Genomic DNA, 15046 nt, shown 5'->3' on the forward strand with positions numbered 1-15046 from the left:
GTCAAAACCACCACATTTGGTATTCCAGGCGACATACGTGCGCATTGCCCAAACGCGTAGGCTACGTTATAGGTTAGGTCATAAACACGGCGGACTCCACTCCACATAAAAAAACGTTTCTTAGGCGGTGACCCAAACCCCCCAAAAAATGGCCCCATAGATTCAAATGGATTCAAATAACCAATTTCTGTTTAAAAAGTGCATCCAGGTTTTTCATCACCATTTTTCCACTGAGCCTCACCGTTGTTACTGAGCAATAATTGTCCTGTACGGGCTCATTACTTGGCCATCCAATAGCCCACTCTTCCGCCTTAATCACTGCCCAACATGGGCATTGTTTGGAAGCTAATGCAGATTCCTGGAGCTGCTCAACTAGGGAGTCAAGTCAAGCCAGTTTATATGCGTAATGGACTGGATTTGGATTGGGTGCCTCACAACTGTTAAATTAATAACTAATATCACTTTCACTTTCACTAATATCACTAATAGATAGATAGATAGATAGATAGATAGATAGATAGATAGATAGATAGATAGATAGATAGATAGATAGGATTAGAACGTCACTCTTTTTTGATGCAGTTCACACCACAAAAGCCAAACCAGCAACACCGGCACCACAGCTGAGCTCATCTCCATGGCAACCAAGTTCCGCCTGAGCTTCCGAATGGGTTAATAGGGACAGGAAGTCAAATCACAAAGAGCTCTTTGACTATAGTAGAGCTGGAGCACAAGCCTTGTTTTTCTCTGTGCTTTGTTTTCTTCTTGTTCTAGTCTTGGACTAACTAGATTTGTAGGAACATATTGATTGTGCAGTATGTAATTAGGGTAATTAAGCAGATGAAAGGTATGTTTCCCCCTTGTTTTGCCATATGGAGCGATTAGCCCTCAGGACTACAATACAAGAGTGAAAGCACATTGGGGATCGGCAGACTTTCATTACAGAATTTAATTATGTTTTGGGACAATCCATATTTAAGTACAGAGGGCTCACAGCAACGTCTTCAGAAGATGTCTTTTCATTTGCCATTTTGTAAAATGTCGCTCTCCAATTGTAACCATCAAATAGGCCTTGTCCGCTAGAACGGGAGAACGTACTCAATGTTTGAGGTAAATTTGGTGCAAAGATGCTGCACTCGGTTTGTGTGACGTATTTCTCCCAATTTGTTGCGATAGGTGATTCAGATTAACTTTGAGGAGTTTGACCTGGAGATCGCTTATGACACACTAACCATTGGTGATGGAGGGGAGGTCGGGGACCCCACAACAATACTGCAAGTGTGAGTACCTTGACATGTCCTCCTGAATTCACACGTTCTCGACTGTGTATGGTGACCATGTGACCCCTTGGATAGGATTTGTAGGACTTGCATATCAAAATATACTTTGGTTGTAAAAACATAAAGCAGCTGAAAGTAAGATGGATTGTGAATTCACACATTGGCAGAAATGACTTCCGCACCTACTGCATCTCACGTCTCCAAGTGTGACGAAAGTGTGTTGATACATAAGCGGAAGTGTCTAATCCTCCTGCCTGACTCTCCCCACAGTCTGACGGGCAGCTTCGTCCCCGACCTCATCGTCAGCATGACCCACCAGATGTGGCTGCACCTCCAGTCGGACGAGAGCGTCGGCTCCATCGGCTTCAAGATCAACTACAAAGGTGAGGTCCTCGAGCGGCTCGCAGGTGGATGGTGGTCCACGTCCTTTTCTGTCTGGAGGGCCTGAGAAAAAAGCCCACGTGCTCAAACACCACTAGACCCTGAGTTGCTCCAGGGGGGTCGGGAGAATGATGAAGCGCCTCAGATCAAAGACTAATTAGAGGCATAACGGTAGATGATTTCGTTTAATTCCTTCAGCCAGTGCCTACGTCTGCCGCGGTTTCTTAGCATGAAATGGCTAACTGCGGTATTGGAAACGGAAAGATTAGCATGCGAGCGTTGATGGAGCAGGGAACGCGGCCCGCGCCAGGGGAAATCGGCGGGGCGTCGGACCGGAAGCCAATTCGTGTCACTGCGGCTGATTCGTCCCTTCCTCCTGTCAAAGTGAGTGACGAGCGGGCGCCAAACGGAAAAGAAATAAATAAACAAAGAAAAAGCGACCCGGCCCGAGCGACGCCGGCGGTGTCACACGCGCTGACCTGTGATGCCGTGACAGGACCAATCAGCGCCCACGTTCATCAGCGGCTAATGTGAGTATGCAGAGTCGGGGCCTTCCGTGCGCCACGCCACCGGCCACAATTACGACAGCGGCCACGTGCCTGGTTATCTTCTGCCCGCGCGGCGTTTTGGAATAAATTAGTGTCTGAGTGATGAACGGTGCGCCGTGCCGACGGGAGGCGAGTTAGGTGGGGGAAAAAAAAAATTAAAATCTCTTTAAGTGCAAAAAAACAGATTACTATAATATCTCTGGGAGAGATGGTCGGCCGAAATGGCTCCATTTCGCGAATTAGTTCCGCTTTTTTATCCAGTCCTCAGTCCTTCTTCTTCCTCCTCTCCCCGCCGGTCATTAACATCTATAACGGTAAATACTTTCCCAGAGCCTCATCACTGGCCATTTGAGAGGCTTCGCTTCTTAAATATCCATTTACGTCTTGCCCGGTTCTGGGAAGGAGAAAATAGCAGGGCTCCGTCAGCCAGCGTATCTGCTGACAACCCATTTAGACACACACACACACACACACACACACACACACTTGGTGTTTGCTAGCAGCCGCAGTATTGGTGAATTTTTTTGGATTTCCTTTTCCCCTTTTCCCCAGTGATCGGTTGCGTTGTTTACTGTTCGTGCCACTGGGGAATAGAAGTTCGAGTTTAATGGTGTACGTCGGACGCTCATGCTTTTCTGGCATTTTTCTGTCCCATTAGCGTCAGCTTATTTGTCAGACTGACTTCGGCCTCTAATGGGTTCTCTTGTATGTTTTATATATGTTTTTTTTTTCTTTAGCATTTTATCACTGCAAGCTTTTAATGTTTAATGTGCACATATGTATAAGGGATCTTACTGTAGAGCAGATTCTCTGAACATTATTGTCCATTTTTTTACAGCAGTGAAGGAAAAGAGAACGGTGCGTTTGTGTTTTCTTCGGCAAAAATGAGAATAAAAAAAAACGCAGCCAAATGTCAACCGTGCTGCTAACCGAATCATTTGTAGAATCTACAGAAAATCAATATAAAAAACTAAATTTTATTTACTTATATATTTATTTTCTTTGCCTATATACTTATTTACTAGTTCTTATTGACGACAACATTTTTTTTTTTTTTATGGTGTGTGTAAGCATTACCTTACATATATGAAATTTTAAATGAACCTGGTCATGGTCACCGTCCGGAGGAGTCACACTGGAGGCTCCATCCCAATGCGCACGCATGCACACACCCTAATAAACAGTCTAATAGGCTGTTTCAGCTCTCGAGCAGGCTGCAGCCAGTTCCGTTCGGCGGCGTGGCTGAAGAATCCTTGAGAAATGAATCAGTCGGATGGCCGCGGGCTAGAGATGATATTACCGAGCCTCATGGTGGAGGCGAGTCATGTACACAGGGGACTAAACAGCAGGTCTGTCTGAAAAGAAAAATCGCAGCATAACAGCAGTCGGTCTTCCGAAAGAATGAAGATGTGCAGAAGTCATATTCCATGCGGCATCACTTTACAGATAGAACATAGATCGCCGGCATCATAATTATCTTGAGGACCTTCACATTTACAGCATTTACCGGACGCCCTTATCTAGAGCGACTTACAATCAGTAGTTACAGGGACAGTCCTCCCCTGGACACACTCAGGGTTAAGTGTCTTGCTCAGGGACACGATGGTTGTAAGTGGGGTTTGAACCTGGGTCTTCTGGTTCAAAGGCGAGTGTGTTACCCGCTAGGCTACTACCACCCTTGCTATTATTGTAATTTATTTAGACCAAATTGCCTGGAACTTCTGTTTCCATGTTGCCCCAACACCACCAGTCCACTTCTTTGCTTCCTTTTGTCCTTCCAGTTCTGCCAATTTATCAGCTGTCAGGTTTTTACACGAGAGTCTGACTTTTACATCAGCGTGACATAATGTTGGATTTTATTTGACAATTCTAGCTGAAGGTCATTGCTTCTCGCTCTTTTTTTTCCCTCTTTCTTTCATCCCTCATGATGGTCAGCCCAAGACAGTAATTCTGAAGTGAGTAGAGACTTGGTCAGGAAGCCTCCAGAAAAAAGAAAAAAACACTACGACATGTCGAATTATGTCCGGCAAGCATCGGGCTATGCAGAGGAGGACTCTCTTGTGTTGAATATTACTATTACTTTTTTACTTTTAATAAAATATGCCTATTTCTATAGCTTTGTAAAGGAAAGAGTTGATGCCAAGCAGTGGGTGGCACTGCCACGATCAGCACCAAGACTCACTGAACTCATTTCTCTCACTCTCAGATATTTAAATTATTTTTTTTTTAAGTTTGTTTCATCTTTGCTCATCTGGCACGTGGCTCTTTAAGAGTTCTTTACCTGCTAATTTTCCGTTGTGTCTCAAGAGCAAATTGCTGCAAACAGAGTGAACCAAATCTGCTCACATGTGGGCAATAGTCACTAAAGCTAAACTTATTTCCCTTTTAGTGAAAACTCAAAATGATTAAAGGCTTTGCCATTTCATTTTATTCCCTACCCACTAAAAATAGATGCATCCAGGGCAGCCATCCATTCTCCTCTGAGAATCGGATGCTCCTGGCAGATTTAATGTTTATAAGGGTGTATACCACTGACCGTACTACATGTGGTCTCTGGGTATGTAGGTCATAAAATTTATTTATGTTCTTTAGGCATGAATGGAGCATGTTTAGATCACATGTAGGTCACTGTTTTTTGACCCTCTACGGTCAAGGGATATATATGTACAAGTACAAATGCATCTCGAAAAATGAAGAAAATTGTCTTTTTCAGAAAGTATTGTATGAATAACGAATAATTATTGGCTTTTTGAATTAATAAAGAATTTGTGTTAACTAATACAGTAACTCTTGATTCTGTTCTGTTGATTTCAAAACTCATAATCTGTCAGTTACATTTACTAACCCAGGATCATAATGTGTTTTTTAGTTTTTGTCAGAAACTGGACGAAATGTATAATTTACCCTTTATGGCTCTACAATTTTTGTTATAATATGTTTTTTTTCCTCTGGGGGAGCTTTATTCCACATTTATCTTATGCTGGGATTCACCACCATATGTCTAATCAGATATCAGTGTTATTATTTTTTTTTTTTTTTTTTCCAGAATCACATGATGAATAGCAAAACGTCAAGGTCCAGTTTATATTTGTAGACTTGTAACCTAGGGGGATTTAAACAGTTTTAAACCTGAACAGCAACTGAACCATTTTAAGGATGCCGGAATGTGCAGATTGGCAGATCCCACTGGGGGGAGCCTGACTGTACAATTTTTAAACCTCTGTTGTCGGAGATTATTCTGATGCCAGCCGCTTCCTTCGCATTTTCTTGTCCCTGATGTCGTAAAACACTGCAGTAAATATCATCTAGCCCATCCGAGACCCTCCCCGGTGGATCTGGCGGCAAAGGGTGGCATTGTGGAACTCATAAAGGGTGTGTCATGGAGTAAATTAATGCAATATATCACACGTTTGCAAAAAAAATTGCACCCATTGCACCTGTGGTGAAACCCCATGCACACGCGCCCCCACATCGATTATGCCGCGAAAATAATTTACTGCTGCTTTTCTTTCCCTGCCCTCCCTGTGTCCATGCAGCGTAGCCAGAGCCCGCCTGGGTTCACAGTTCAACTCCGAGCCGCCGCCCCGGTGTCGGGGAAGATGTATTACAGCCTTTTTCGCCTTCACGGCCAGACCCTTCTGCTCTCCACTCATGCTAATCCATAGTGTTATGTAGGCAGCTCGACCCACGGGTGCTTATGTGGGGCGCGGTGTCCTTCTGGCTCTGTGCTCTAGTCCTTGTGCAGGAACAGACCCACTGCCTCCAGCTCGACTGCACTTGTCGGAACGTGTGACTTCGTGATGCCTTCACTTAACCTTCTCGGCAAAATTCGTCACTTGGGGGGGGTTTAAGGGCTTTGACGTGACGTCATTTATATACCATTTACTCCACATCAAAAATAAATGTTTGTGAAAAGGTCTATATAAAACTTGATATTTGATATCTGGCTTGTAGTGTAGTAATAGTTGTAATGTATTATTTTTTAATGTGTAAAATATTCGCCGCTTTGACATGCTGTGGAATATTCTTTGTGTGTATTCAGAAATCGACAAAGAGAGCTGTGGAGATCCAGGAACCCCTTTGTACGGAATCCGGGAAGGAGATGGCTTTTCCAATGGGGACGTTCTTCGCTTCGAGTGTCAGTTTGGCTTCGAACTGATTGGAGAGAAGATGATAACGTGCCAGGACAACAACCAGTGGTCTGCGAATGTCCCCATGTGCATCTGTGAGTATCATGTCTCTCTGCCACACAGGCCTTCGATTATTCCATAGCTTTACAAAGCATTCATATGGCATAATTCAAAATGTGTATATAAAACAAATCTCATGCAGTGATTCTTCTTGATTGTTTATGAAAAATTCACATTCATGCCCTCATATATTTGCTCACTTTGCTAAAGGAGACTCTCAAGCTTTTTAAATTGCATAATTTCAAATGCAGACATATTCCATGACCTCTGTTCAGGTTGCAGGAGGTCCGCTCTGCCAAGATTGGAGGATCAGTTTGGTACTTTGGGTGGTTGTAGGGGAACATAGGGGAACACACTTACCTATGAACCCAAAGACCAAAGTCCCAGGTTCAAACCCCACTTAGTGCCGTTGTGTCCCTGAGTAAGACACTTAACCCTGACAAGGGTGTGCCTGTAACTGCTGATTCTAAGTCACTCTGGAATAGGGTGTCTGATAAATGCCATAGAACAGTTCTGTGCAATACATTCTGGTAAAAATTGGACATGCCCTTCCTGGACATGTAGGTCTTCAGGACAGTGGTTGACAGAAACCTTTAAGGCATCAATGAAAAGCAAGATGATATTTTATGTATACTATTTTAATATACACCCAAACTGGATAGTATTTTGGATAGTATATTGTCTATTTGTGTATAGGTAAGCATGAATATTTCTTAAGCTAAGGTGGATCCAATTGCATGTGGATTGAGAGTGAGACTGTTAAAAATACATGGAAGATTAAGCTTTTTTTTGCGTGTCCATTTTATATAGACACACCTGAAAAGGGACCGAGGCTAATGTCAGCTTGCATGTGATGTTAAAAAAGGGCTCATGATTCATAAGTGGTTCATTAATTCACTCCTTTGGAAACACTTGGTGATAACAGGCCCCGCTGTCTGGAAATTAAAAAACGATATTATTAAGACTCTAGACTGTTGAGGGTGAAAAAGTAATGTGCACCTGCAAATGCTATGATAACGTTGGTATAGTGAAAGCCTCACATTAAAATAGAATTATGATTAAACACGTCCATTATACATTTTTAATGCCAACCAATCATACTATCTAGATCATTGTGTAATGGCTTATTGCTCATAAATAAATGTCATTTTTAACAAATGGCTCTATGGATCTTTTTTTTTCAGCACGACCCACCACATGTTCAAATTTGTGTTCTGGTAAATTTGGAGGCCAAAATCAGCACCTAAACCCCCCCCTAAACATTTTGTTTATGGTGACAGACTTAAAAAATGCCCCCTTGCTGGTCACCTCACCTTATTCTGACAATTTCCAGTTAAGATGCAGTTTGCATCAATTGACTTAAATTTAACAATAATTTAACAATATAAGTCCACATGGTGCAAAGAGGGTCAGCCACACAAACATATTGCAATAAACCTTTTTGCTGCTTATACATTTCTTTTACGTAACGTGCTGGTAGCTAAACACTTCTGCTGGTTTTTGTCTCTTGACACAGTTCCGTGCCTCTCAAACTTTACCGCTCCGATGGGGACTGTACTGTCCCCGGATTACCCAGAGGGCTATGGGAAAAACCTGAACTGCGTATGGCTCATCCTGTCTGAGCCCGGCAGCAGGATCCACCTGGCGTTCAACGACTTCGACCTGGAGGCGCCGTACGACTTCCTGACGGTGAAGGACGGCGAGCTGCTGGACTCCAACGTCCTGGGACGCTTCTCGGGGGCGGAGTCGCCCTCCCACCTCACCAGCAACACCAACATCTTGCGGCTGGAGTTCCAAGCTGACCACTCCATGTCTGGGAGGGGCTTCAACATCACCTACAGCAGTACGTACCGCCGTCATGCACCTCAATGCTATCAGAAGAATTCACAGCTGGTGGCACCAATTTAGGGCACTATTTTCAACCTGTTACTAAGTGCAGTCCGACGTGAAAGGTGTGGGACTTGTTGACTAGGGTAAGTGAGATGAGAGTATGTGACCGAAGCATTTTTCTGGCATATGTGGCATCAGGTGAGCACGGACTCAACGTCCACAATTTTTCTGCCCGTTGGAGCAAACGAAAGCATCCACACAGACAATGTTTTGTTGGCGTTAACGTCTGCCAGAATGTCCCGACGAAGGTTTAACAGCGATGAGCATTAAACAGTGTCAAGTGGAAGGCAGTGAAAAGCCTCTCAACCTCTGTGAGGACAAGGCCAACAGCCAGCACGTTGGCTTTGTTGAGCTGTAAATGACTATGTAGTCTGAAGGTGGCTCAGACTTACCCATGTAGCCACTGACCTTTGATGACCTTTCTGACACTCTGCACTTCAATACCACCAACATCATATACATGTGCTGTTGGTCTATTTTTTTGGACTTTCCAACTTTCCATTTGTTTTGTTTTTTTTCTTTGTCCCTGAAGAGCGTGCTATAATAAATGATCACACTCACATACATACATCCCATGCCTCAAAATGACTCATTTTGTTATACGGTTTAAAAAGAAGGAAAGACATCAAATGTCACGTCTATCCATCATGACGTTCCGGCCCCAAGTCGGCTGTGAACTTTAGGCACAAGTCATTATGATCCCTGCCAGATCTGCCCTTTTTTAATGCAGCGCCACCTGAGTTCTTTCTTACGCATACCTAAAAAATTAAATATATACACACACACACACACACACACACACATAAAAAAGCTGTCTGCAGCCTTAACATGATTGAGTGCTGTTAAATCGAGATTCATTCTGACAAACACCGTGTCCTACTTGCGGGGCCCTTCCTGTCACTTAGCATCCATCAGCAAGTGAGACTGGACTGTAGTGGCCAAGTTGGAGACGCCTTGCCTCTCCATTGGAAACGTCTCTTCCTGTGTCCGACTCGACAAGATAGCTGGGAGGCTGCAGGGGCGCTAAATAGGCTTCTAAACGGAACAGCACGCCGAGTGTGCTGTTTTATTGGCGGTGGGGGGACGCTACTGGGTTCTGGGTTTTGCACGTGCTTTGTGAAGGATTGATGGATTCCTGTGATAGATAGATGAGTGGGATGTTTTCTTCCCAATTTTCTGTACTTTCATCATGCCACTTACATTACTAGCTTGTTAACAATCACCTTCTCCTAATTAAGCAATCCAGGATTGGGAAGCCCTCTGGACTTGTTCATGTCGGGTGGTAGTAGCCTAGTGGGTAACACACTCACCTATGAACCAGAAGACCCAGGTTCAAATCCCACTTACTTCCATTGTGTCCCTGATTAGGAACTTAACCCTGAGTGTCTCCAGGGGGGACTGTCCCTGTAGCTACTGATTGTAAGTCGCTCTGGATAAGGGCGTCTGGTAAATGCTGTAAACGTAGCTCATGGATCGATGGAGTTTTAACATCCACTCTACACTGTACTTTTCAGCTTTTGGTCACAATGAGTGTCCAGATCCTGGGATTCCCCTGAATGCCCGCCGCTTCGGTGACAACTTCCAGCTGGGCAGCTCCATCTCGGTCATCTGCGAGGAGGGCTTCATCAAGACACAGGGCTCCAAGACCATCACCTGCGAGCTCGACAACGCCAAGGTGATGTGGAGCGGCCCAATTCCAAAATGCGAGGGTGAGCAACCTACCCCATAGCCTCATCTCAACTCTCCTCCAAGGAGAGGATGAGGAAAATGCGAAGGCAGTTATCCTCTTTGTGATGGAGAATGAGCCTAAGTGGAACGGACACCTACCTGTGGGCCCTGATGCTCCAGAGGGGGTTAGAGGAAGAGCGCCAGGGACCGGAGAGAGGGCGGAGGGAGCCGTCAGTCGCCTCACATTAGTTTTGCTGTCAATCGTTCTTCCTCAGCTTCTGCCGCATTCTGATTATTTTATAACATCGTGCATGTGCTTGGGGAAATTTAAAATGTCCATCGACGTGAGCATTTTTCAGCGGTATATCTGAATCAGATTCATTTGCCAAGTATATGACACAGAAACACAGTAATTTGCTGTAATTTAGCTCTGGCAATTAATATCTCAACATTCAAATTCAAATTTTAGTTGTCACATACATGGTCATACACGGTATGATATGTAGTGAAATGCTTTGGCGACTGCTACAAAGTATACAATGATTACCAATATGCAAATATTAGATATGAAAGATAACCAAATATTACACTTTTATGTCTTTAACATTGAAACATAAAATATGTGTAACAAATAAAATTTGAATTTGAATTATCACGCAATGTAATGCAGAGACAAAAAAATAATACTAATATTGCTTCAATTTGAACATTTGGGGCAGAGCTCAACTCATGTATTCTCTCTTTTCCATGCTAGCCCCGTGTGGAGGACACTTCTCTGCTCCCACTGGAGTTATCTTGTCCCCAGGCTGGCCGGGATACTACAAAGACTCGCTCAGCTGCGAGTGGGTCATTGAGGCCGAAGTTGGACGCTCCATCAAGATCACTTTTGACAAGTGAGCGCACGTGGCACATCGTCCAATAGACAGTCCTGCAAAATTAAAGATGAATATTCTGTATTACATCGTTCTCTCACCTTCCACGCGTCCTTCTTCTTCCTATTATCTCACGTTTTAATCCTGCCCCAGGTTTCAAACCGAGATCAATTACGACTTCCTGGAGCTTCACGACGGCCCAAACCTGCTGTCCCCTCTGATTGGCTCTTTCAACGGCAGCCAGGTCCCCCAGTTCCTGTTCAGCACGGGCAATCACCTGTACATGCTCTTCACCACGGACAACAGCCGCTCCGACAGCGGCTTCAAGATCCTCTACGAGAGTGAGTGCGGCGGAAGAGTGTCGTTATGCTGCAACGCCACCGGATAAAGTGCATGTAATCTGGGCTGAAAGCTTGCAGGTGGCCGCCACAAGTGCCACGCGGCCCGTAATCCATGCCCGTGGTGGCGTCGCCAAAAGCCTCCAGTTTCTGCCAGGCATTCCCACGGGTCAATAAGCCGTGGAGGTTTTTTGACCGGTTGGGTCCTGTAAGTGCGGACGGTTAAATCTGTGTTGACCTTTGACCGTTTGGTTTCCGTCCAGGCGTCACTGTGGACACCTACTCCTGCCTGGACCCGGGGATCCCGTGAAACGGGCCTGCGCTACGGCCAGGACTTCTCCATCGGCTTCCACCGTGTCTTTCGGGTGTGACCCTGGCTACAGGCTGAGCCACGAGGAGCCCCTGGTATGTGAGAAGAACCACTGGTGGAGCCACCCGCTCCCCACCTGCGATGGTAAGTTGTCATGGAAACAAGTACAACCTTACTTATACATGGCGGCATGGGAGAATATATATATATATATATATATATATATATATATATATATATATATATATATATATATAAAAAAGGCCAGGCTTCGGTTAACCTTGGCAAGCACAGTTATGTAACAGCTTTCAGGAGGAAGCAAACTAAACTAGACTTTGAGTAAACACTGAGGATTCACACTGACCTCGTCTTTTACTTGATTTTTTTTTTAAAAATACAGTGTGAGATCCTTTCACAGTGTTACAAAATGGAAACCGAATGAGAATTGATGGTGTCCTCTTGTTGTAAGTTGCTTTGGATAAAAGCGTCTGCCAAGTAAAGTAAAGTAAAGTAAAGTAAAAAAGCACATGTTGTTTGGGTGCGTGAGACCCCACTGTCAACCCCCACTGGCTCCTCCCATTTTAAGACATTTAAGCATCAGTCAACGTTCATCTCCTAAGGCACTAGCAATATAATGACTTTATATCCGGAACAAGCGGAGTAAAGGAATACCTTATCCAGATATAATGCAATAGTAACTAATCAAAACTAATACAGGCTTGAAGTTACTATGACGCTCAGGTACAGAAAAATCTGGGCAGTATTATGTCGCACGTTGCAAAATACTTACAATGGTGAAACATACCATGGAAATTTTAAGTGTTTGACATGGCAGCACAGTAGCAATGCAAGATAAATATTCTACATTTTCATACCAACTGCAATTTTTGTAGTTATGGCCGTTTGTCTAAAACAAAAGTTAATAATGGCTATTAACTTGATTCACTTTGTTGTGGATGGCAGAATGAGATATACATATGAGATAGAACATATATAATACAATATAATATAATATAGTATAAAAAAGTAATGTACCATATGAGAATGTATTGTTTTTTTTGTGCCATATCAAAACAAAAACTTATTGCATTCGGTGGCACCAAAGTGGCAATTACTTATGATACAAAGTATTAAGTTTAAGTAAATGCAAGTAAGATGCTTCTTGCAGAACACTGGAAATAAACAAATTCTTTGCTTGTATCTGTTAATTGCTGTGAACAGTGGAAAACTCTCCCCACCAGCCACGTCTTATATGGCTCCTAGAAAATAAAGCCATTATTGAAGTCATTTTGGCTTCGACATTTTGAGATCGAGAGATACACTTGTCTTCGCTTGTCAGAAATCTGCCACCGTTTGTCTCACTTGGCCCTGACTCCACCACATTTCTATTTTAAAATACTCTTTATTATTTAATTTTCCCCCCTTTTATCCTCTGAGTTGAGGCAATGAGACAGTGGCGTTTCGACGGAGGGCCATTAGGCGGTCCCAGCGAGGGCCACAGAAAAGCAATTTGCCATGATGGCTGCTTTAGCTGATGGAAACTGATCTGTTCACGAGATTAGACGTCCAGGGGACACCCTTTACCTGCCTGGCCTGTCATCCGGCGCCGACGGCCTTCTAATGCCGCCCGCCCGCACGTCACGCACAGCGGGCCGCAGGCTGAAGGAACAGTAGGGTCCCTGTCAAGCTGCACTTTAAAGCAGAAAAAAAAAAAGAAAAGAGACGGTTCGAGCAGGCCGCCGATCAAAGCCACGCCCATCTTCGTCGTTCTGCAGAGAGGCCAGGCCACGGCTCGCTTTTTCACCAACTCTTACGAAGTTACGAAGAGTTTGATGGAGCAAAAAGCGACAGGGAGATTAGGACGGGGATTTCTTTATTTCTTTTTCCCGATTCATGTGAGCGATAAGGCTCCTGATCACTCGTAGAGTGTAATTAATTATTGATACGGAGATGCGCTGTCTAGGACAGATAAGTGCAAAATGCCTGGCAGGGATTTTGACTTTTCCCCGTTCGGCGCGGTCTGATTCGCCGTTCCCTCCCCTTACGCCGAGGTGGAGTGAACAAGATCAGACAGTGGAATTATCCAGGGCCGAGTGACGTCTCATTCTGGGACACTTTGGAGTGATTCTCCGAGACAGTGTGAGAAGTTTGACAAAGAGGACATGACCGGCTGAACTCGCCTCCTCACCTTTTTTTTGTTTTTGTTCAGCGCTCTGCGGAGGTGACGTCCGCGGCCCCGGCGGCACCATCCTGTCCCCCGGCTACCCAGAGATGTACCCCAGCTCTCTCAACTGCACGTGGACCGTGGAGGTCAGCCACGGCAAAGGTACGAAGAAAAAAAATAATAATAATAATCCCACTCGACACACTCTTACAGTGGCAACAACCGGGGTCGTGACCCCCTGAGTTCCACCCGTCCCAGAACACGTGGGACACTGCGCAGAGGATAAAAGCGCCACAAAGACAAATATGGCGCCCCCCCGTGTTAAAAATAAACTCGCTCGAGAACCCCCGAACCCACCCCGCGCTTCAGCAGGTCCGGGTCCCGTCCCGCCAAAATCCCCATCGGCATCGAGCGGCGATTCCGCAGCACATTTCTCCTGTAATTACCGCTCCTCGATATCGCCCCTCAGTCCCCTTCACCCGAGGGCGGCCTGGGTAATCTTATTATCGCGGGAGGGGGGGTAAACATTTGTTAATCCTCCTTTTTTGATTCTTAAAAAAAAAAAAAGGCTCCAGAACGCCGGTCAGAGCCGTCTTCCGGAAGGCCCAGGGTTTATGTGCGGATCTGTAAAGGGAAAAATATCATTATGCGAGCTTTCGGGGCGGAGGATAATGGAAGGTTCCCTGCGAATTTTAATTTCCCACGGCTGCTGAGATATTCAAAATGGAAGATCATTATGTTTCTATGAATAATGGACTCGGAATTGAAATGCCGTTCCCTCTTATTATCTTATTCTGGTGCAGAAAAAAAAAAAAATGAAACATCTCGAGTCTCATTTTAAGGGACCTTTTTTTTTTCTTTGCCCCATAATGAGATTAAGTCATGCGGAGTCGGTCCTCCCACCTTTCAGCGTTTGACTTCTTCCTCTCCTTCCCTGATTCGTGTCCGATTTAGCGCGCATTTAAGCCTAATTGGGTCGCTTCGTCTCACGACAGGCGTCCAGTTCACGTTCAACACCTTCCACCTGGAGGACCACCACGACTACCTGCTGATCACGGAGAACGGCAGCTTCGTCCAGCCGCTGGCGCGCCTCACCGGCCCCGAGCTGCCGGCGCCCATCAACGCCGGCCTCTACGGCAACTTCAAGGCCCAGCTGCGCTTCATCTCCGACTTCTCCATATCCTACGCCGGGTTCAACATCACGTTTTCAGGTGGGCCACTTTATTAGAGACGCCCTCGCTACATAACTTCCGTCGCGGTTACTATATATACCAAGATGCTAAATAGCTCGAAGGCAGACATGGAATCTTCTAGATGCCATGTTCCGATCGGGAAGGTGTAAAGTAAGCGCAGTATGTCCGGCACGGGGCCTGCCGCGCGGTCTAATCCGTCTGTGACCCCTTTC

General features: G+C 45.0%; 1 protein-coding gene across 1 annotated transcript in view; it reads left to right on the forward strand.

Moving 5' to 3' along the window:
• Positions 1 to 15046, forward strand: part of LOC114769910 (CUB and sushi domain-containing protein 3-like) — a 324749-nt gene that overhangs the window by 191681 nt on the left and 118022 nt on the right. Inside the window, 12 exon segments of the mRNA XM_028963275.1 lie at positions 1177 to 1280; positions 1551 to 1663; positions 6252 to 6434; positions 7916 to 8242; positions 9804 to 9998; positions 10712 to 10850; positions 10983 to 11170; positions 11431 to 11486; positions 11488 to 11514; positions 11516 to 11621; positions 13687 to 13803; positions 14637 to 14977. Of these exon segments, the coding sequence (XP_028819108.1) occupies positions 1177 to 1280; positions 1551 to 1663; positions 6252 to 6434; positions 7916 to 8242; positions 9804 to 9998; positions 10712 to 10850; positions 10983 to 11170; positions 11431 to 11486; positions 11488 to 11514; positions 11516 to 11621; positions 13687 to 13803; positions 14637 to 14977 (1896 nt within the window).

Source organism: Denticeps clupeoides, chromosome 20 (assembly GCF_900700375.1).
Source record: "Denticeps clupeoides chromosome 20, fDenClu1.1, whole genome shotgun sequence".
In the NCBI taxonomy this organism is placed as follows: domain Eukaryota; kingdom Metazoa; phylum Chordata; class Actinopteri; order Clupeiformes; family Denticipitidae; genus Denticeps; species Denticeps clupeoides.